This window comes from Protobothrops mucrosquamatus, unplaced genomic scaffold (assembly GCF_001527695.2).
Source record: "Protobothrops mucrosquamatus isolate PMUCROS unplaced genomic scaffold, P.Mucros_1.0 scaffold_35, whole genome shotgun sequence".
NCBI lineage: Eukaryota > Metazoa > Chordata > Lepidosauria > Squamata > Viperidae > Protobothrops > Protobothrops mucrosquamatus.
Genome location: NW_015386111.1, coordinates 493,881 through 517,839, shown reverse-complemented (window position 1 = coordinate 517,839; position 23,959 = coordinate 493,881). Strand labels below are relative to the sequence as shown.

General features: G+C 36.3%; 1 protein-coding gene across 1 annotated transcript in view; it reads left to right on the top strand.

Annotated features, from left to right (window-relative positions):
• SLC15A1 (solute carrier family 15 member 1) overlaps positions 1-17,485 on the top strand; it is a 42,402-nt gene extending 24,917 nt beyond the window's left edge. The window contains exons 11-23 of the mRNA XM_015810135.1: positions 808-897; positions 2,202-2,246; positions 2,497-2,529; positions 2,639-2,727; positions 5,008-5,089; positions 6,813-6,932; positions 8,268-8,414; positions 9,922-9,971; positions 10,562-10,669; positions 12,707-12,800; positions 13,703-13,849; positions 14,581-14,688; positions 16,670-17,485. Of these exons, the coding sequence (XP_015665621.1) occupies positions 808-897; positions 2,202-2,246; positions 2,497-2,529; positions 2,639-2,727; positions 5,008-5,089; positions 6,813-6,932; positions 8,268-8,414; positions 9,922-9,971; positions 10,562-10,669; positions 12,707-12,800; positions 13,703-13,849; positions 14,581-14,688; positions 16,670-16,873 (1,317 nt within the window). The 3' untranslated portion in view covers positions 16,874-17,485. The remainder of the gene's footprint in view (positions 1-807; positions 898-2,201; positions 2,247-2,496; positions 2,530-2,638; positions 2,728-5,007; positions 5,090-6,812; positions 6,933-8,267; positions 8,415-9,921; positions 9,972-10,561; positions 10,670-12,706; positions 12,801-13,702; positions 13,850-14,580; positions 14,689-16,669) is intronic.
• Positions 17,486-23,959: the final 6,474 nt, after the last annotated feature.

Here is a 23,959-nt window from a genome sequence, read left to right as displayed (position 1 = left end):
ACCTAGGTTTCAATTATAGGCATAAAAATAAAAATCCAATTTTGGTTGTAGTTACACAATATGGTTGTGGAATTTATTTATTTTCTTAGTTTGCTAAATTAACCAAATGGGGGTGGACTTATAAACATATTAAGCCAAATTGAGATAAGCAAACATAACACTTATGATCTTGTGCAAATAAACACCTAATAGAGAGTTGTTAATATGACAAGTAAGGTGTCTTATAATTAACTAATACCCATTCAGTCAACACTGATGCTGAGAAAAAATACTGATTTTAGTTACTGAAATGTCTACCTGTCAGGATCAGGTTACTTTAGCTTCCATGAATTTACCTATTTCCCCTTTATAGCAATGCAAGCAGATGACAATATCCACTAAGCAGAAGTACTTCCTTTCCTGAAGGACTGCCAAGTACACACTTGTTGATTACATGACTTCAGGGGATGGGCATAAGTATCATTTGGTTAGCACTACTATAACTTTCAATGGTCACTGAATGAATGGTTGTTAACCAAGAACTACCTTTAGTATAGTTTTTATTTTGAGGGGCGGGTAAAACATCCCACCTTTATAATATGGTTATGAATAAAGTCCTCTTCCATATCTACTGCTATTCCTCATACTTTCCTTATCTCTTGGTACCTCTCAGTAGATTAGATGCATTGTTGCTGCTTATTTCAATCTGTATATAGAGATTGGCCTCATTTTGCAGAATTTAAATATTTAATATTTGACACATAAATAAATGCAAATGAATAAGGAAGATATCTATTTAACATTTCTTGTTTTGTTCTTTTGTTACAGAAACGGCTTATTACTGAGGTTAAGATGGTCTTAAAAGTTTTGTTCCTGTACATTCCTCTTCCTATGTTTTGGGCCCTTTTTGACCAGCAGGTAAGTTGAGAGAAGAAATTGTTATTCCTTTGGGTGTTCATATGGCCGTGCAGTGCTTTTGCTATAATTGTAGATTAGGATTTAGTATTGGAAATAGACTTAAAAAAACTCTATGTGAACATTTTTATTACAGTGGAATAAAATACATAAAATATAATCCAGTGGACCACCAATGTGATTGTACATTAGAGATGGTATACCTCATTCTTCAGTTAAGTCTTTTTATAATGTTAATAAAAATTGCATCCATGTCAGGGAATTGCGCAGCTGGTGTCCAAATGGAGTCGGAGATGTTGACACGAACTTGCAGTTGTATATAAATAAATATATTTACAGTAAATAAGATAGACAAATAGTTGCATCATCAGGTAATTCAACACAGCAGGAACATCATGAGGTAAATTACAGAGAGCACGCAGTGCAGACAGAGGGAAAAAGCGGAACACAAGGAAACTCCCCCTTTTCACTCACAGCAACCAATCACAGCTCAGATTCCCTCATGCAGTGGTCAGCTTTCTTCAGCCAATTATCTATAACTATGTGCTCTTACCCATTGTCCAATCCTTCACTGCTCCAGCTATTGAATTTTAAATATCTTAACAATCCATCTTTACATACTTCCCATCATCCTACAATATTCCCTTTTGAGAAAAGTACCTTATACAAAGCACAAAAAATGGGTATAAAGTAGTAAACAAAAACAAAATTAAGAGCACAATAGAAGACAAAAATCTAACTAAATCTTGTTTACACAAAGGCCATTAATTCTATTTCTCTATACCTTTGCAAACCATTACCACTTCCACTGGGACCATGCTTCACTGCTTCACACAGTAACTTTTGTTCTTTAAAATTCTTACCTTTTTCTTTTTGAGGATATCATCAACTGTACCCAACCATGACTTTCTCTTCCTCTTGACCCATCACTCTTCCTTCATATGTTTGCTTTATAATTCAGTCCTCATTCATTCTCTCCATATGATCAAACTATCTCAAAGTATTTATTTCATTTTGGTCATTCACTTTAGTATTCAATTCATATTTTATTCATATTCCCTTTTCATCCTCGATCCTATATTTTTAGGTTTTACCAAAGTTCCTTATGTGGCATTCAATTTACTTTTATATTTTCCTGACATACTTGCCCATCACTTCCAGATAACAATGTGGGCTCTTAATCTCTTTTCCTTCTACCACTGACTTGTTAAATATTGTTAATATACTGTAGATACTTACTGTGCATCTGAGACAATTAATATTGAATTAGTGTTATTTGCTTAAAAACTTGTATTTTTATTCTGAAGGGATCTCGATGGACATTGCAAGCCACCACTATGGATGGAAATTTTGTAAGTTATTTCTTACTCAAGAACCCTCAATCAAATTCTGACTGAGTCTTTATTATGTATTTTTACCTAAAAAGTTATCCATAGTTCCTCGCTCAGCAGGTGATAAGCATTCAATTGATAGATATCCATGTCTATTCCCCTTGCTGGATTAGGGCAGTGATATTTAAATTAAATTAATTCAAAGTATTAAATTAAGTTCTTATGAGATTTTAAAAATGAAATGCATCTATTCTTTTTTCTTTCATTTTAGGGTTCTATTCAGATTCAGCCAGACCAGATGCAGGTACAGTAAGCAGTTTTTTGAATACTTTTGGGGGGTTTGAGCTATTTCCAAAAATCATTTTACTTTTTTCTGAACATTATTAATTTTCTTATTTTTTCTTCTGTAACAGACTGTAAACCCAATTCTCATTGTAATCATGGTCCCAATTGTAGATGCTGTTGTTTACCCTTTAATTAAAAAGTGTAACTTAAATTTCACGTAAGTAAATATGGACTTCTAAAAATTGTAAGTAGAAAATTGCATCAAATTCTAATGCATGAAATTTAACTTAAGTAATGTTAACATGAATGACTTTGCTTAGTTTACAAATCAAACTATAAAGGTGACACAACTAGTAAAAATACTTTTATATGAAAAATAAGTACCTTTCTTCTGATGGTAGGGCACAAACAACTAAGCAGTAAGTAATAAATAAGCATCATTCAAAATTTTCACTAATAATTAAAGTAACTTTATAAAGCAACAATCTTAATTTAGTGTTTTGCAAGTGAGAAGGATGTAGGATGTGCTCAGTGTACCTATATGAGAAAACGTATTCCTGTTAATATTTGTGTCAACTTTTACATATAACAAATTGATTGTGCTAGAATCTATTAAAATGTGAAAATTACACCTCAAAATTATTTGTCATATATCAAATGATAACATTGAGTTATGCATCTTGCTAAATTTCTTTCAGTATTCAGTTATTAAGTCTGTGTTGTTCTAAGAGTGGATAAAGAAAGGTTAAGAGAGAAAAAAACATCTATTGATTCAACATGATTTGGATCTAATTCCTCTAATTTGGTGTTGATCTCAGGAGTTATTACAATTGTATTCCAACATGTTTGAAAGACACCAGTTTGAAAACCTGTTCTAAGTCTTTCGGTATTGCAAAATGACATTTTACATTAAATGTGTATTCCTCAACATTGCAACATACTGTATTAAAGGTTTTGAGGGACTACACAAAGATTCAACAATAACGGAAATATGTTTTCAGAGAGATAAGATATATGCATCACTACTTTTAGTGACAGACATATTAGTGCAATGATGGGGAGTTGACATATGTGACATTCCACAATATTTTGGGTGACATGCCATGTTTACTAACATCCAACAACTATTCTTCAAAGCACCCCTGTTCTCACACATTTTTTTGTGACTATGGAAGCCACATCAGAATGGAGTGTGCTCTTGATGAAAGTTAAAAATTGGAGTTTAATAAATGTACAGGAAACAAAACTTGAATAACAAAATAATGTAATAAAAACATGAACAGAATGCTGGCAAGGAAAAGCATTACACGGTCAATTTCTACAAAAGGGGAAGTTAATAAAGATAAAATCTTCCAGTAGTTTATAGCTGGAACATTAAAAAAAGAAATGGAAGGCTTCATTTTGGCTGCACAAGAGCAAGCTGTAAGAACCAATTTAATCAAGGTCAGGATTGAAAAATCATCAAATGATTCAAAGTGTAGATTATACAAAAAAGCAGAAGAAATGTTGATAATATACTCAGCTCAGAGAAGAAGATTGCACAAATTGATTATAAATAATGACATAACACAGTCACTAAAACAATTCACTGGAATATCTTAAAAAATTAACAGTAATGAAAAATTGTTGGGAACACATAATCAAAAAGTAGTTGTAACTGAGCAAGTTAAAATATATATTTTTTGAATACAGACTGATAAAATCTAGGCTCATAACACATGTGATATAACTGTGGTCAAAAAGATAAAGGTGTGAATAATTGATGTGGGATACAATCCAGGGGATAGCAGAATAAAAGACAAAGAATTGGAGGAGATCACAAAATATTAAGATCTGAAAATCAAAATTGAACTATTATGGGTGCCATATCAAAAAAGTGACGGATAGCACTTAGAAAATCTGTACATTTATAAAATTTCCATCTGTTAATTGCAAAAGGCCACACTGCTTGATCTGCACATCTATGTTGGGAAGATGCATATGAAGACCAACATCAGCTAAAGAACTGGCAGCTGTGACTTCATATTATTGTGAACAATAATAGTAATTCTTAGGTCTTTGATTAAGACTTGAATTAAGTTTTCATCAGTCTTGGACTGTGAAACTAACTAAAACATAATCTGCCTATTTCAAGTGCTTGGGAAAGATTTGATAGGTGGACAAAAATGCCAAATCCAGTCTAGACATATGGCCAGCTGTGCGATTAACCACCACCACCACCATCATCATAATTTTCTTTTTAAAAGTAATTTGGAAAGGTTTGCTTTGGTTTTCTAAAAGCTTAGACTCAATTAGGAGATTTTTTTTATGAATAATGAAGTCAGGTTGAATGAAAGGGAGAATTTAAAGAAGATATGGATTAGTTATGTATTATGGTATATTCTTTTTATGTAATAATTAGAAGTCCATAATTATTTTTATTTTAATAATGTTGTTTTAATGTTTGTAGTGTTTAATTTAAAGCATTCCTGAATAGCTCTGTGTCCTTCATTCACAGGCCTCTGAGAAAGATGACGGTTGGCATGATACTGGCAGCTTTGGCTTTTGTTATTGCTGCTGTGGTACAAGTTGGAATTGATGTAAGTAAAATTAGAGCCAAATTCTGTCCAGGGATGTTTTAAATTATAAGACTTAAACTTTTGAAGTGGGGGGAATCGTCTATTCATAAATCTCTTAGATGATTTAGAATCCTGATTTTGCATTATGGGAGGGGGAACTGCTATAAAGAATAGTTTTGGTTAACTGCCCAGTTTAACAACTATTCAAAGTGACAAGAGCATTGAAAACATGACTTTATGACCAGTCCCAGAATACAGCAACCATTGTGGCATCCCCCCAGTCATGTGATCAGGCTTCAGGCACTTTGCAGTTGGTGCACTGTCACTATATCCTGTGATCACATAATCTCCATTTGCAACTTCACAACCAGTTTCTGACAAGCAAAGTCAAAGAAGAAGCTGGCATTAAAATTGAAGCTCATGGTCATGTGATGTCTCGCTTAATGACCATGTTGCTTAGCAATGGAATTGTTTGTCCCAATTGTGATTATTAAATGAGGACCACCTGTTTATCTTTCTTATATGGGGGATAGATATCATTTAAAGATAACTGACAATCAAATGGTTTGGAAAAAAAGACCTAGACTCAATATTTTTCAAATTGAGTTTCTGGAAGAGATTTCCACACCCGCTTGGTCCATTGCAGAGAGAGTAGGTTTATTTATGTATTTATTTTAACTCTCTGCCAAAAGACTCCCTAAGTCTCTTGGAGAGATATTCTTCCCTTTAGTCACTATGGCATAGCAGGTAGGGCAAATTTGTCAGCTAGACTTCAGAAGCCCCACCAAACTGGATTGGGGCTCTTTCTTTCTTTCTTTCTTTCTTTCTTTCTTTCTTTCTTTCTTTCTTTCTTTCTTTCTTTCTTTCTTTCTTTCTTTCTTTCTTTCTTTCTCTTTCCTTTCTTTCTTGAAAAAGTTTGAAAATCTCTAGCTTAGATTAGGCCTAAGTCTTTGACAAAGATTTATTTTTGAAAAGTGGAGAGAGACTGCAGAGACAAAGAATTGGTCTGATTATTAAGAAACAGGATGAGTTTATTTCTTTCCTGTCATTTTTACTCTAGCTTTATTTAAGACAGAAGTAAGGAAAATTTTGTTTTATTGATGATTTTTTTAACAATTCAGTTTTGCAGATGAGTAAATAATATTGGCTGGTGTGCCTGCTCCCTTGTCTAACAAAATTACATCCAGAAGACATCCCCTGTCTTTTCTCTCCTCCTCAAACTAGTGGTCCCAGTGAGCACAGAGCAAGACCCATTCCACAGTTGCAGGTTGCTACCCTGTTTTAGACTGTGAATTTCATGGGAAGTTTCCTTCAGAATTGCAGCATGTGCTGAGAATAAAAACCACACTGTTGCAGACAGTATACTTTAAAATAAAATAAAAAAGAATGAGCAGCCCCACTGAATACTAGCACAACCCTTTCATGGATGGTCCATTTTGTCCTTGTCCATTGCAGCATCAATGAGAGGTGATTTAAGGACTCCTATGTAGTTCATTTGTTATTACCTGGATTATAGATCTATGAATTTTGACCCTGAAGCTCAGCCTTAGTTGTAAGTCCGAGATGAAAGACATTTTACAGTGAAGCTGTTTGTGAATGGATGGGGAAATAGTGTAATTACAATGTAAACTGCCATTAGTAATGCACAGCCACATTTTGTGAATGTAAATATATGTTACTAATTCTCAAGATACTTTCAAGGTGAAGTTTGACATAATAGCACTTTATTACCTGTCTATCACAGAAAACTCTTCCAGTCTTTCCTTCAGAAAACCAGTTTCAAGTCAAAATAATAAATCTCGGAGATGCTAATGCAACAGTTGCTACTGGTGAAGAGCGCATTGTCTTGAGTCCATTTAATGCGGTATGTTTCATTTAAGTTTTATTCCAGTTTCAAAACAGATGTACTTTTAATAGGATAAAATTTCTCAGCATTAATTAGAAATTAGTGAATATACTATTAGTCAAAATACGGTTTGGGAATATGCACCTTCTCATGCATATATCATGATTTCCTACATTATACACCATCTCAGTTTCTGTTTTAATGCTAACAATTTCTACATTTCTGAAATTACGCCGTCATTCCCTTTGGGATGTGTTTACCATGCCTAAACTTGCCCATTTTTAAATTGGAACTTGGCATGAAAATTAGTATCTTTTGGAGCCTATAAACTGTATCTCATCAATACTGAAATCAGTATTTCTAACTGTTGTACTGTTTTCCCTTCCTTCTCCTTATGTAGAACAAAATTTAGGATTAGTAATTTTTAGAACACTACTCTGTCTCCCCATTCACATTACCCACTTGTAGTCCTTAGGCATGCACGGTGCTTTGTAAAGTGGCTCCACTTTAAGTTTCTTACAAAGTTATAAAGTTATAATTTCCCTCATGCCTCAGTGTAAGGCACTTCAAGGCAGCATTTTCTATGTTTTCTTTGTTTTTGACACATAATCCATAGTTGGGTGAACCTATTTGTATATATATGCTAGGAAAGCAAACAGTGGATTTCATCTCTTGTCAACATCACACAACACAGAAGAGAAATGAAACCAGTTATTCAGAAGTTAAATTTCATGTGGTACAGCTGAAATGGTTGGGAAGATACAATACAGATAGTCCTCGACTTACAACAGTTCACTTAGTGATTGTTCAAAGTTACAATGGCCCTGAAAAAAGTGACTTATGACCATTTTTCACACTTATGATCATTGCAGCATCCCCACAATCATGTGATTTACATTTGGATGCTTAACAGCTGACTCACATTTATGATGGTTGCAGTGTACCCAAGTCATGTGACTCTTTTCTGCGAACTTCTAACAAGCAAAGTCAATGGGAATCCAGATTCACTTAACAACCATGTTACTAATTTAAGAAGTTCAGTGATTCACTTAACAAATGTGACAAGAAAAGTCGTAAAATGGGGCAAAACCCACTTAACAATGTTTCACTTAGAAACATAAATTTTGGGCTAAATTGTGGTTGTAAGTTGAGGACTATCTATATTGGAAGGAAATTAATAATAATAAAATCTGATCATATTTCAACAATTCTAACTGATCAAATGCAGGAATTTTTTTTGCCTAGGTATCAAAACCCTAAAATAGGAAATATAATTAATTGGCAGATATGCAAACTACTCAGTTACATGAAAGGAATGCCAGTTGTTTTATTGTTTTTTCTTTTTATTTACAGACAAATTATATCACATATGAAATGAACAAGCAAAACGATATTGGCATAGCATATCTAAATGGATCTCTAACAGAAAAAATGATTAATATGGGAAACCACCGCCACACTCTTGCAATAAAAAATAACCCCCAAATTGAAACAAAACTGGTAAATGTATTTAAAGATTCCAGGTTCTGTTTAGATCATTTATTGTCTATTAAAAAGTTAGAGCTAGGTGTATGAGTTACAGAATGTATAAATGTGATAGCATTTCAATTATAATAGCAGAGGCTATAATAGGACTGTTGCTGCTAAGTATACACAGTTTGGGCATATGGACAGTATGTAAATAATTATAATAATTAAATAAAAAAACTCAATCCAGATGAATTAAACAACAAAATAGCAGAATAAGTTTGATAAAAGATCACAAAAGAACCATATTTAAAATAAAGTTTCATGTGTCTAAATGATAGCTTAATTCTTCTGCCTTCCCATTTGTGGGAATTTGTATTTAGCATTATACACCGGAACATAAAGAGTGTATTCATAGGAAGAAGACATCTGCCAATGTTACATGGAAATTAGTGTTGATTATATCAGGGGAAGCATACAAGTTGAATGCAATAGGGTAGGATATTTAAGTAAGTGGTAAAGCATGAAGAGATAAAGTCAAAAATGAATGCATAAATGTAGATCAAATACAAAAAAGAGAAATCAATACAAAAGAAATGGATTAAGGTGGCCTGATCCAATAAAGAGAATGAATGATAATTGAATCACAACACAAATATCTGAAGAAAGACTGGTTGAGCCAAGATGAAAGAAAGTATCAGAAAAGTTGTGGCTAGATGGAATTAATAAGACCCCCAAAAAGAGAAGATTGCACCCAAATTGACAATAGCCCAATGCTGGAAATCAGTTTCCCCTTCATTTGGTAAATGGTTAAATGATGTACGGTATTATATATGATAACCGTGGAAAAGTTAACATATCAAAAATGTATTACAGGACCATTTTTAAATTATATATAGTATTCTTTTATGAACTTTATTAATAAAGGTAAGGTTGAAAATGGGATCAAAATATAATAATAGTAATATGAATGCAGAAAGGTATGGATATATTTTAGTGCCACCATAAATTAGATTTCATTAGATCTCCTTTCATCTCCTGCTTACATGAATGGTATGTGTTTATGTATTTTAAAATCTGGAACTAATATACATATTGTATTCCTTATTATTCCTATAATCTCATGTCTTTGTCTGTAGGGAAAGCTAATCAGGCTCTTTTCTCTATCAGGGTTGGGGCTGGCTTAAAATCCCGATTGACAGGATTTGTTCTAATCTTAATTGTGGTTAAAATAAAGTTTCATATATCTGTTAACATAGTTAAGATTGATAGATGTATTCATGGAACACACTCCAGAAAGCAATACAAATGTTGAGGAGTTGAAAGCAAGGTACAGAATGTGCATCAATCCAAACTAACAACCATTGTTTTTGTTGGATTTAGTCATTTGATTTAGTCATACAACATTTAATTAAATATTTGTGTTATTGAGATATAAGCATGTTTGTGAACAAAAATCGTGAAAGCTGCCTATGATATAAAGAAATATAACTGTTTCATGTGGATTTTATTACATTATTCAAGCTATTTCTCCTCTTAGTTTATAGATGGCATCACAGAAAAACCAGAACAAGGCAATAATATGATCAGGTAATAAAAATTAATTGTGTGAATTTATATTTTGTTGTAGTTAATGTTTAATTTTATTAAGATATTCATATGATAAGAGTCTGGAACCAAATATTGTGGCAGGGATTAGTTGTTTTGACATTGAAGCCAGTCCTGGAAGGCTCTACTATCTAGGTATGATGATACACCACAAACCACAGGTTTGTCTGCAGGTCACTCTCTCTTATAAGAAACTACACTAGACTCCATTGTAATAGCCTGTCACTTGCAAAAACAAGACAAGAGAAGTTGAGATATCATGTACTGTATGTAGAGCATCTCTAGATTGTAGGTGGGAGAGAGTGGAAGCTGTACCTTTTAAAGGCAAAAGTTCTTTAGATTTTTAGATTTAATCTAAATTATAACGCCATTAACTGCATAACTAAATTTTTTATCTTGTCAAAGAATTTTTGGAGCAAGAAAGCTTTTGCTATAGTATTACTAAACACTTGCAAATCTCTGTTAATAATATTTAAGAATAAAATGTCAGTACTAAGGAAATACCAGTTAATGATAATAAATGGCTAAAATACCTTTCAATTTTTTTAATGCAACTTTTTAACTTTTTAAAGATTTATAAACAGTTTGGATTCGGTTATTAATATCACTATGGGTGATGTGAATTTTGGAGAGGTGATGAATTTCTCAGTCACCAACTACACTGCTTTTCAAAGTGGATCGTAAGTATTCTTTAACATTATGATAGAACAGCTTTCCTCCAACTGGTGCTGCTAGATGTGTTGGGACTTCAGTTCTCAAAACTAACAGTTGCAAATGCAATGTTCCTAGAGGGTATCAGTATGGGAAAGTATGCTGGTAAGATGGAACTGATATAAAATGACTGTTAGTCCATAAAAAAATAGGTACAATTAATGTGTATATCTCACAGAATAGACTAGTACAGTGGTGGCAAACCTATGGCACGCATGCCAGAGGCAGCACTTGGAGCCCTCTCTGTGGGCACATGCACCGTTGCCCCAGCCTTGTCTCCTCCCATGGCCCCTCCTCACCAGCAGCCCCCCCAGAGGAGAGTCGTCCCCGGGCGTGGCCCACGTGAGCAGCCCAGCCAAGGACATGGTAGCCGGGCAGCGGGGACAAGATTCCGCCCTTGCGTCCCATCGCATGCAGATGATGCCGTGGGGCATGGGCGGAGGGCGTGGTTGCCATGGTGCTGCTGGGCTGCCTGAGTGATCTGTGGCGGGCCGTGGAGGTGGTGGGGTGGCCCAGCGGGCAGGATGGAGCAGGGACGGGGACGGGGGGCGGTTTTTGGGCACTCGGTCTCTCTCTAAAAAGTTCGCCATCACTGGACTAGTAAGTTTCAATGAAGGAGAATATTTGTAGCTCAGGGTTGAAATGAGGGGTTCTTGGTGCTCTCTGAGCTTGCTTGTTTTCTTGCAGACGTTTCATTACTTAATTAGGTTACATCATCAGTGCTAGTGGGATTAGCACTGATGATGTTACCTAGTCAGGGTAGTGAGACGTCTGCAAGAAAACAAGCAAGCTCAGAGAGCACCAAGGGCCCCTCACTAGTAAGTTTACCTATAATAAAGTTGGGTTTAAGCTGTGATCTACTGGTTGATTGACAACTGTGCTGAAGAGTTCATGTCTCATTTTTCTTATCTACATTAGATTCTAAAATTGTTTTTAGCCTTTGGTGGAGATAATGACTTCTTAGGAGGTCTAACCTTTGATTGAGATAATCATCAAGGTCTAGGCATTCTAAAAACAGTGGCAATTCCCCTAAGAATGTTGGTGGCCTTTTTTCCCATCTTGTCCTGAAATAATTCAGTGTGCATCACACATGAGTAGGTAAAATTGCTACGATTGTCACAGCTGGCACAAAAATGATTTAAAAAATATGAGAAAGCAAATATGAGAAGAATGAATAATGAAACTAATGGACCTTTGAGAAACAAGTTCTAGGATAATCAAAAGTGGGAAAGGAAAAGAAAAAAAAGTAGAAATGGAGGGAGACAAGAATTCCTTTTAAACTTTCTTACCTATGCCCATTACTTCTTTTCATCATTGGTGAAAAGAGGTGAAGTGGTGAACACTGAACAAGATAACATTTGAGTTGAAATAAAACAGAATTATTTTGGTTGATTTTGAAAGGAAAATATTTCATAGAAAAAGTGAAACAAATGATGTCTGTTACTTCATTAATGGAATATTTGAAAAGAATCCTAGATATAGGCTTATCAACATCTATACCTTGGTAAAACACTGAAAGCAGCTGCTGAATTACAAAAAGAGAAGAAAAGTTCTTAGGTGTTCACTGGATCCTGGTTTGTAGACTATAATTGCCTGCTTTGGGTTAATCACCATTTGGTAGCAGACTTGTTTCTTTTCTGCCTGTTCAGCCAGCCTATTTTGTAAATTGCATGCTCTTTCTGTGATTATGTAAAAGAGCTTGGCAAGTTTCTACATTCTAATGAGACAATTGGAAGAATGTTGTGCTGGTTGTGCAGGTAGTAGGAACATGTAATGATGTGTTGGGAATTGTCACAAACTATTTTAAAAAGTGCCTGCTACACCCATTTTACGATCAGGAATTAATGTTTGCAAACCTACCTTGGGGTGATGCTTATAATATGAATTGGCTTTATTTACATTTATTTTTGATATTCTTTCCAAAATTTGGGTATAGTTTTCAAAAAAAAAAGTTCTGTTTGGAAATTACGTTATCAGTACCTAATTTTTCCTATTGCTTTTTCTAGAAATAATATTACTGTTAAAACTGATAATAAAGAGTGTACAGTTCCATCCATGCCATTTGGTTATGGCAGTGCTTACACTATTATAATCAAAGGGGTAAGTTCTAAACTTTGTGCCTAAATTGACAAAATATTTACTACATAGCCAGTCAAAGATTTAAACACCTAAAATAAGATCTTAGTTGAATTTTTAGCCCTGTCACCTTCTTATCTTAATGGTTGTTACACTGTCACAGGTGTCAAATAAAAGAGGAAAGCAAAAGACTAAAGTTGTATTGCTTTATAGGCAGATGTGTTTTCATGAAAGTTTTGTTGTGGTTAGTAATGGAAAATACAGGTAATGTAAATAAGGAGTGGGTTTTTATAATACAAAAGCTTTTGGTCATCACTTGAATATGGTGTCCCTAACAGTGTGATCAAAACCTTGCCATTTTTTAATATTGGTTCTGGCCACCATCTTGACTCACTCCCTGAGGACACCCCTGATAAAGTCAGAAATCTCTCCATAGGTTTTTATGAGAACGTGTTGCCCAGATACTATCTTGTTTTAGGGTTGTATTTATTTTTTATGTTATGATTTATGATCTATCCAAAGGAATTGTGTGACGTTCAAAACTAATTAATTTGAAAAGCTTCAAAAAATATTATGGAAAACAAATTGTTCATTTTTTATGATTTTCTGTGTTCTGTATGGCTTGACTTGGGGAATATGAAATTATCATATAATCTTGAGAGGGCAACAGATTTCCCCCTCTATGCTGCAAGTTTAAAATGGAAAGATTTGCTTAGATTGAGTGACAATATGATTATGGAGATATATGATGTTTTTCTATTTTATTCTTCTTTTATGGAGGGAAAGGAGGTCATCTTCAGTTCAAGACTGCCTACCTTTCAGATAAAAATGAGACAATGACAATAAAAGAAATTACATTTTGGTATTTTTTCCTTATTTTAGGAAAAGGTACTATATGAATAGTAATATATTTTGCTTTCTTTCAGTGTACTGGAAAAGCATTAAACGTTAACTACACTGAAGATATTCAAGCCAACACAGTCAGTATGGCATGGCAAATCCCCCAGTATTTCATTATTACTTGTGCTGAAGTTGTCTTTTCAGTGACTGGACTCGAATTTTCATATTCACAGGTATCTCACTTGGCTTTACAACAGTCCTGCTGTGTGGAATGTTGTACTGTTGACAATGTTGTTGTTGTTAGTTGCAAAGTCATGTCCGACCCATCGTGACCCCATGGACAATGTTCCTCCAGGCCTTCCTGTCCTCTACCATCTTCTGGAGTCCATTTTAGCTCACGCCTACTGCTTCAGTGACTCCATCCAGCCACCTCATTCTCTGTCGTCCCCTTCTTCTCTTGCCCTCAATTTTTCCCAGCATTAGGCTCTTCTCCAATGAGTCCTTTCTTCTCATTAGGTGGCCAAAGTACTTGAGTTTCAACTTCAGGATCTGGCCTTCTAAAGAGCAGTCAGGGTTGATCTCCTCTAGGACTGTCCATCTTTTAATTTCTTGGCTGCAGTCCCCATCCACTGGAGAAGGAAATGGCAACCCACTCCAGTATCTTTGCCGTGAAAATCCCATCGACAGTACCAAAAGACCATTGACAATATAAGGCACTTTTTCAGAAAAATCTGAATGTAGAATTTGGTTTATCATGAGAAAAAACTCAGCTCAACCACAACAACCCATTTCAAAATGGTTTCCTCAGAACAGGCCACTGTGAGATGGTTGAGTTTTGTTTACAATGAAGTTCTTAGGACTATGTGGATCTGAAGCATTTTGCAAATCTTTAAAACTAAATATATCTTACTAGATTTTGAAACAATGTTTAAAACTATTGAATTGCATATCTTATTTCTGTTAGGCACCTACCAACATGAAGTCTGTGCTGCAAGCTGGCTGGTTATTGACTGTGGCCTTTGGCAATATCATTGTTCTTATTATAGCTGGTGCTTCAAAACTTGATGAACAGGTAAATGATTATTAACCAAAACAAAGCATTGATAAACTTTGCTAATCAACAAAGAATATAGAATTAATCTCCACAATTTATTAGTTTTAGTGTGTCATTTTAAGATATGCCTGTATTGTTGTTACCTGCATATAGCTAGCTACCTGTTGTTATCTATATTTGAATTGATCTGGAAACTCATTCAATAAACTACTTATTTACTTAATAATCAAATACAGTAAACAGAAATATATTGTATAAATCAATAAAACAAAACCACAAATAGCATTAAGAAGAAAAATTAGATCTTAAATCCTAGAAAAAATATTTTTTATCTAGGACTAAAAAGACTGACATGTTGATGGTGGTTGGACTTCCTTGGGATGGGTACCTCAAAATACCTATCAACAAAGACTTCCTTGATGTTGCTACATGTGGGATCCAAAAAGAAGAGGCTTTTTGTTTTTTTTAAAAATGATAAGCTATGAATAAGGTGTGGGAGTTCTTCTCTTAGTATATGTGGAACTTTAATGGTCAAACCCCATTGAACTGAATTGGCCCTGAAAAAAAAAAAGAAATCCTTGTAGACTAACATATTATGAACATAACTTGTCTGGGTATTTTTAAAAAAATATTACTTGTAGATCTATTTTGTAATAGACTGTTTTAAATAGAATCTCATATACAGTGAAGAACTCTACAGTATTGCAATCAAAATGGGAGATTATGGCAGCATGGATCACTGCAGGTAGACAGTCTCCTTCTAGATCACGGGTGTCAAACTCGCTATGTCACGTGACGTGTTGCGACGTATCGCAACTTTTTGCATTGCCAGCAATGAGATGGGCGTGGCTTCGGTATGATGCCACGCCGGCAGTTTGACACCTGTTCTAGATAGTGTCATTAAATAAAGCTGGCAAGTGATGATCTTTTTATATTAAAATACCCTATTTGCAAAAATGGACATTTTTTAAAAAACTAAGCCTAATTGCTCTACCATTGGGCTGTAGGCTAGGACATATCTCTAGGCAAGCAATTCCCTATCTTAATCAAAAGACTAACGATACCATTGTAGGCATGGCTGCTGAAAATCAAGATATCTATTCCAAAGGAACTAAAGTTGAAGCCTTTTCCAAATGATACTTTCCCCTTTATTGCCCAGTAAATTTTAATCCCTTTAAAAATGTCTTCATGTGTATGCCAAACTTGTCCAGAAGAATATGTGTATTGTTTGCCTTAACTGTATGTTCTAATTGAGCCTTACTTCACAGGATGATCATGGTTTACATTAGGTAGGGGAATCAGGTTCTCCTGATGTTAATGATCTAGCATTACCTGAAGCCTAAGGCAGAACAGCCAGTATTGAGAGATGTCATTGAATGGTCAGATGCTGAGAATTGTCACTGGGTCAGAATTTCCCCAAATCTGACTCATACCAGGTGGACTGCAGGCTATAATATAAATATCATGGACTGAAGATCAGTGCTCTTACTGCTGAGGAGTGAGAAATTGAAGACCTCTTAATATCTAGAAACTATTAACATGTTGTAGGTGTACTTCACAAGTCTAGTGACATCTGGTGTAAAATGAATCATGCAATGTGATATCATCTTCTAGATGTGTGGTTGTAAGATAGTGAAGGACATTGTGCATACATACAACTTGTGGTGCTTTAGATATAGCAATGAAAGAAAAGGTTGGAAAGTTTCTACTAAAATGTAGAAAATGGAAAGGATTTCCAGGGTGATCCAAATATGAAACACCATTTTAATTTGCTATATTAATACTAGTTCCTGCAACTGCCTTAGAATTCAAATTGCTACTTGATTCAATTGAGGCTATTCTGAAGCCTAAAAGATAGTAATAATTTTTGCCTTATAGAAAAGATAAGACCATTCTGTTCTCTGAACCAATGTAAACATGATTATTCGTTAACAAGACTGTAATGTGCAAAAACCTTGTTTACATCTTTTTTTTCTCCCCCCCCCCTCTTCTTTCACAGTGGGCAGAATATATTCTCTTTGCAGCTTTACTGTTTGCAGTTACTATAATTTTTGCTATTATGGCCTACTTTTACACCTATGTTGATCCAGCTGAAGTTGAAGCACAGTTTGCAGAAGAAGAGAAGAAGAAAGAAAAAGAACTGGAAAAAGAAAAACATACGTATGAAAATGAAGTTGCATCAGATCTACAAACTAAGATGTGAAAATATGTTTGAAATCAGAATAAGAATGTAAATTAACACGAACATTGCACCTGAAGTTTGAGATTCATAAGGGACAAGCTGGATAAACTGTCTTATTGAACAGGAATGAGTAAAGAGTACCACAAAATGAATACCCATGCCTGTGGCTGAAGATTAAGAAATCAGTTCTCCTGTGAAGAACAGAGATTTTCATTTTCTTAGTCAGCAGAAGGCTGCACTTAAGATAACATCTGAATCTAGTTGCACTTGGCCATTGTGAAAAGACATTCAGAGTGTTATTTTTATACAGAACTACTTTAATTTTATATGGAAGAAGGTAAATGCTCATAGCAAATAGACATTTATGTCTCCTGCTATACATAGGCCCAATGATTTGCAAGTGTTTTTATGCTGCCGTACCAAATAATGTTTATGTTATATATATACTTTTTCCTGGAGATCGATCTGAGCCAGCTAAATGTTTACAATCGGGTACTGCACTAGACACCTTCATTTTCTGCCAGAGGATTCTGCCAAGCCTAGCTTTATACAGCTGCTGTGGTTGAGATGAGGGGAAAAAAAGAATTGCATTGTGAGACAATCAAGGCAAGTGAAATAAAACTTGGTTCTTACCATTAGAGTCCAAGCTTTCTTTTTCAGAAGAAGAAGGTAACCAGTTTTTACCATTTGCAGTGGTGTACTTTCGAATAACGTAATTGAAGCTCTACCCTGCTACACTTGAGTTGAATTGGTTGGGATTGTAGTGAAGAAGCTGTAACGGCTTTTTTTTAAGTACAACATTCATTACCTTAATGTTACACTCAAATCAATCCTCATTTCTGTTTAAAGCAGTGTGATCCAGTAAAACAACAAAACATGGGGGCAGGAAGGGGGTGCTGATGATAGAAACACTGCCACATTTCCAGGCTTTATTTTTATATCTCTGAATGGGGAATCTCCAGAACTTTTTCCTCTGTACAGTTCAGATGTGCATGTTGAGCGTGGCTGCCTTAGCAAGAACTTATGACGAAGACGTAAGCCACCTAGAGTCATCAGGGCTGAATTGGACAGCCATATAAGTTTGTTTAATAAATAAATATCTATACAGGTAGTCCTTATGACCAAAGTTACATATGTTGCAGCTCCCTTGTAGTCACATGATTACGATCTGAGCATTTGGCAACCCATTCTTTCAATAGATTGCCAGTGCCTCACGATCATATAATTGTCATTTACAATCTTCCCCAGAAAGTGAGTGGGGAAGCTGGCAGGGAAGGTCAAAAGTTACTGCCGCCTACTGAGAGGACTTCCTTCTCTGGGGAAATTCAAGTATAATTTTCAGACTCTGCTCTGGACTGAAAATCCTGCTTTGATTTCTACATGGAGGATTTGCAGACTCAGAATGGAGAGCCAGGTCTCTGCTTAATGACCCATAGGATTGTTTAGTGACCGCAATCGGGAGTGCAAGGATTGCAGTCATTGAGTCAAGTGATCAGATGACATCTCCTTAACTGTTTTGCTCAATGACCAAGATTCTGGGTTCCAACTGTGGTTATAAATCGAAGACTACCTGTATTCACCTGCACTCTGTGCTACAAACTAGCCAATACCTTGTGTGAACCCAGATTCTGTAGTTATAAATGAAAATTAACTCAGTAGTATATTACACTTATTTATCACATTAAATGCATTGATAACATGCTCACTCAAGTATTCTACTTATGACACCCACTCAGTATTACCTAGACCCCTTGAGTAGCCTTCTGATTGCACAGATGTAGTTTTTATTGGTGCTAAGTCTGTCGTTGTGGGAAACCTTCCAACTGTTTTTTTTTTTATGAAAACTCAAACTTTTATTTAGAAGGTAACTGTTGTATTCCTGATTAACATTCTGGGTTGTGGGTTTTTAAATAGCATCACAAGAAGTGGACTTTACACATCTTTCATCTTCCCTAATCTTGATGCAGGTGCAGATGTAAGTTTTATATATTTTGTACATTAGTGATAGCATGGTGTTTAGTCCAAGATATTAATATATTTTTTCATTAGCTAACAAATCTGGACTGCAAAAGTCCAGATGACAACTAGATGGAAGCAGAGTTAAGTTTTCTTATCTCCTGCTATCATAGAGATCATTTGGACCTTTGCAGCCTACATGTGGGCATTCTCGCATCATTATCCTGCCTGCTTTTTTTAATATATATTTTAAATTATTTTTATCTTACTCTTTTCTAGTCCAACCACGTCCCCTACATGGATTCATGTAAATATTTCTAATACTGAAATTTCCAAAATAGTGCTCAGAGGTACCTCACTGAACACCTCCCAATTTTCCTCCCAAAGTCCTGGGAAGTATGTCCATCAGTGGTAGAAAAGGGTATTCCATCAATCAATCTTTATTCAGTTATTGATCAGCAGATAATCCACCATTGCAATTAATTAGGATAAAAAACATTGTTCTAAAATATCTAAAAAGAGGATTAAAATAAATACTAATAATAGAACAATACTTTGCTGTGGCCAAGGAAATAAAATTAGACTGATCCAATAATAACAAGATAGAACAAATCAGAATGATCAGGTTATTTAGTAAAGAATGGAGATAATAGTTCCTGGCGAGTATCTGCACAGAGGAGGCAATACAGAATAATGTATTTCAATTATTCCTCCACCACATGAACACAGTCTCTGCTCAAAGCTCTTCTGGTATTTTCCTTCAGTAACAGCTGTTAAGAGGGCATTGAATCTGGCCAAAGATAAAATCCTCCTGAATTTTGGCCTTGTTATGTGGCTAAGATGTCTAGCTGGTTGGAGAAGATGTGCAGAATGGTTCAAAAAGATGTTTCTAGGGAGAACTGAAAAGTCTGCTGTTTGAGATCAACTAGTGCTGTGATGGCGAACCTTTTAGAGACTGAGTGCCCAAACTGCAACCCAAAACCCACTTATGCATCGTCGAGTGCTGGGTGGGTGTGGCCCATTGGCTGGGTATGGCCAATTGGCTGGGCATGGCCAATTGGCTGGGCGTGGCTGCAGTGGTAACGGCAGACTGGGTGGGACTAAAATGTTCAATCAATCAATTCCAACTTTGCAAGATCTTTCCCCCCCCCCAGTTGAAATTCACTGATTGAACCTTTTTTTTTTTTTTTTTGCACACGGCAGCGGAGGCTTAAAGCAAAAAGGTTTTATAAAACCCAGCTGAAGGCCTAGGACTGGGGCGACGGCGCGCGTGCCCACAGAGAGGGCTCTGAGTGCCGCCTCTGGCACCCGTGCCATAGGTTCGCTACCACTGAACTAGTGGATGTTCATAACCCATCAAAATAATGGCTGCTCGTGAAAAGTATGTTCCTTGCTATCAACAACGTATACTCTTCCTTGCAGTAAGTTAGTGTTCCATGATATGATTTTTACTATGTTTTGTGTGAATTGAAAAGCAATCTTCTCCATTTTGCAAGTGCACGCATGACATACTTTTTAAAATTTCAGGTATTCCCACTTCCCCAAACAACTTGGGGATGGCTTTATAAATTTCTCTCTCTGCTAGTGAATAATCTTTTTCAGGTCCCCAGAAGGTACATTCACCACACAAGGAGGAGAAATTGGTCTACTATCCCTCCTTCACCCTTCTGCCTTATTAAATATACATACGGAGCTCCGCCACATCATTATCTGTTCATTTGCAAAGCATCCCAAAGGCCCTTTAAACTCAATGATCGTCTTTCTCCACATTGTCCTCGCCACTCGGGGACCTCAAACATGTTTAGAATTACCCTGAGCAATCAAGGAGCAACATTACACAATGCTCCAGATGAAAGAAAGCTCTGCTTCAGTTCCTGGTGGGCGGATCAGTCAGCTGATACATTCTCAATTTTCCTTTTTGTCTTTTAATTATCGCAAGAAAACAGTCTTTTCTCAAGCTGGACTGTAGGACATCTTGAGGGCATCTACACAACCTAGGATGATCTTGTGCAATCCATTTATGGAATAGGGCGGAAGAAAAATATTTTCTTCTGCCAGAGAAGCAAAGGACTAGGGATTTTGCAGTAGATACATATTGTGGCTAGTGCCCAGAACTATAGTAACATCTTGAAGTAGCTGGAGATTATGTCCAAAGAAAGTTTCTATATAGCCCTCAATAGGCAATGACTAGTTCAGAAGAAATCAAGAAGTACCGTTTTTAATTGCATCTATTTCTTTATGGAATCGTTGGATTACGTAGCTTCTAATCCTTGGAACCTCAAGTGTTTGTTTTAAACCTTATACTCTCTTCCAGTGTATTGTATATTCAGGGTCAAATGATTGTACTTTGGACAATTAGGAGAAGACCTAGATCTCTTGAAAAGGCTCTAATGCTGGAAAAAGTAGAAAAGGACAACCAGCAGCAGGGTAGATGGACTCAGTTACAAGAGTGATGGGTGCACTATTAGAAGACCATGTTAGGGGACACATTGTCATGGAAGAAATCTATATATGTGGTTGCTAAGAGGTGACAATGACTTGATGGCACATAATCTATGTACTACTGTACTAAAACTCTCATGTCTGTGATCTTTAACTGGACATGGGTTTGGCTAGTCTAAAGAAAAGAAGAAACAGGAGACACGATAGCAGTATTCCATTTGAAGGGCTGCCACAAAGAAGACGGGATCATGTTATTCACCAAAGCACCAGAGGGCAAGACAAGAAACAATGGTTGGAAACTGATCAAAGAGAGATGCAACCTTGAATTAAGGAGAAACTTCCTGACAGTGAGGACAATTAACCAGTGGAATAGCTTGCCTCCAGAAGTCGTGGGCGCTCCATCACTGGAGATTTTTAAAAAGAGGCTAGCTAGATAGTCACTTGTCTGAGATGGTATAGGTTCTCCTGCTTGAGCAGGGGGATGGACTAGAAGACCTCCAAGGTCCCTTCCAGCTCTATTCTATTCTAATATTCTAAACATCACAGACAAAATACAAAACCTTTTCAACCAAGTTATCTCAAATGGGCTAAACTTACAGAAAGCATCCAAAATCCAGGACCCATGACTCTCCTGAAATTGAAATTTGGCACATTTTTGAATTTCATAAAACAATTAGCAAAGTTTTTTATGACATAATACAAAATGTCATGAAGCATTTTATATGGCCAACTCCTAATGTTTGACAGTACTAAACAGTTCAACGTGGGCTATTTTCAAAGCAGATTCATCTCTGAATATCTCCCTGAACTTTTGAGAACTTTTCCAGTATATTAGAAGGTCTGCCATTGTTGAAGGAATTGAGGAATCTGGTAATATCTCTGCAACAATGACCCAATAGGTCACGGGTTTTCTAGTACAGAGGTCCGCAGCCTTTTGGGCACCAGGAACCAGTTCTGTGAAGAGAGGTTTTTCCACAGACTGGAGGGGGTATGGTTTTGTGTGCTGCCTGCATCTCGTGGATGGGGCTTTGTTTGTGTGGCCCGGTTGCTGGCATGCCGCAGCCCGGTACTGGTCCACGGACTGGAGGTTGGGGACCCCTGGTCTAGTATACTATTAAAACCCTCGTAACTGTAACCTTTAACTGGGTGAAATGGTGCATCATAGACAAAATCTTTTCAACCAAGAGTAACTTACAGAATATGGAATAACTTACAGAATATATCCAAAATCCAGGACCCACGATTCTCATACAATTGAAATTTGGCAAATTTTATAAAACATTTTATGACATAAAAAAATCATAAAGCATTTTATGAATGTCATAAAACATTTCCTGTGGTCCTCAGCTGATGTTTGTGCAATACAGCTCAACATGACCTACAGTCAAAGCAGATACTGTACATCTCTGAATATCTTCCTGAATGTTTATGATTTTTTCCAGCACATAAGAAGCTCTGCCATTGTTGAAGACACTGAGGAATCTGGTAAAGAAATATCTCTGAAACAATTAAAACTTGCTCCTTAATAACCTAAAGTATTGTACTCTAGATCAGGGCTTTTCAACCTTTTCACCCATTGTACCACTTTTAGGATATGGCAATATCTGAGTACCACCAGTCGCCTAGCAAGGTGTCAAAAACTTGATGACCCCCCCCAAAAAAACCACAGGAAAAAAGTGATGAAGTACAGGTAGTCCTCGATTTACAACAGTTTGCTTAGTGACTGTTCAAAGTTTCAATGACACTGAAAAAGTCCCCCCCAAGCCACAGCCGAGCAAGACACCTGCCTGTCCGCCCGGCTGCGCTCTTCCTCCTGTCCGAGGTTTTCATTGTTGTGAGCATTTCTGTTGAGGATTGGCAGCGGGGGTGGGGTGGGAGGTGTTTAGTTTTTATTCCCCCCATCTGCTGGGTGGTTGCAGAAGGTTTTGGTCACTTCACATGACCCTGGGACACTGTGACTGTCATAAATATGAATCAGTTGCCAAGCATCTGAATGTAAATCACAAGACCCTGGAGATGCTGCAACATTCCAGCTGATCGGTGCTTCTTCTGGGCTCAGAAGCGACCGGATCAGTGCAGAGCTCCAGCTGGAGCCTGGCGCTGATCCTGGCGCTTCCGCTGAGCCCTGACAGCCTTGCAGCTCAAGCCATCTCTCTCTCAGGCTTGTGCGGTGCTGCCACCGGTTCAGCTCATTCCCCTCCCCCGCTACCACTTTTCTAGGATGGTCGCATACCACCTACCAGGTGCCAATGTACCACAGGTGGTACCCGTACCACTGGTTGAAAAGCCTTGCTCTAGATGGCTTTATTATGAATACAAGAATTAACAATAAGCAAAGTTCCAAGTTTTTTCTCAGATTGCAAAGGAAATGCACAGAATGGAGGGGCCAGCAAATATGGCATTATATCTTGACATCTGTTTCTATGCAACAGGACTGGGAGGGAAGGAAGGAAGGGAGCCTTCAAATGCAGCAGGGTTGTTTGTATGTGCAGGGGGAGGAAATCATTACATTATTTATTTATTTATTTATTTATTTATAATTTAATTTATACCCCGCCCTTCTCCTCATGGGACTCAGGGCGGCTAACAGCCTCATAAAAACTACAATACAAATACAATAATTAAAAGCCGAATTAAAAAGAAATATTTAAACAGGCCGATCAATTAAAATTACCCTTAAAAATCCCCTGAAACTTTAAAATCATTAAA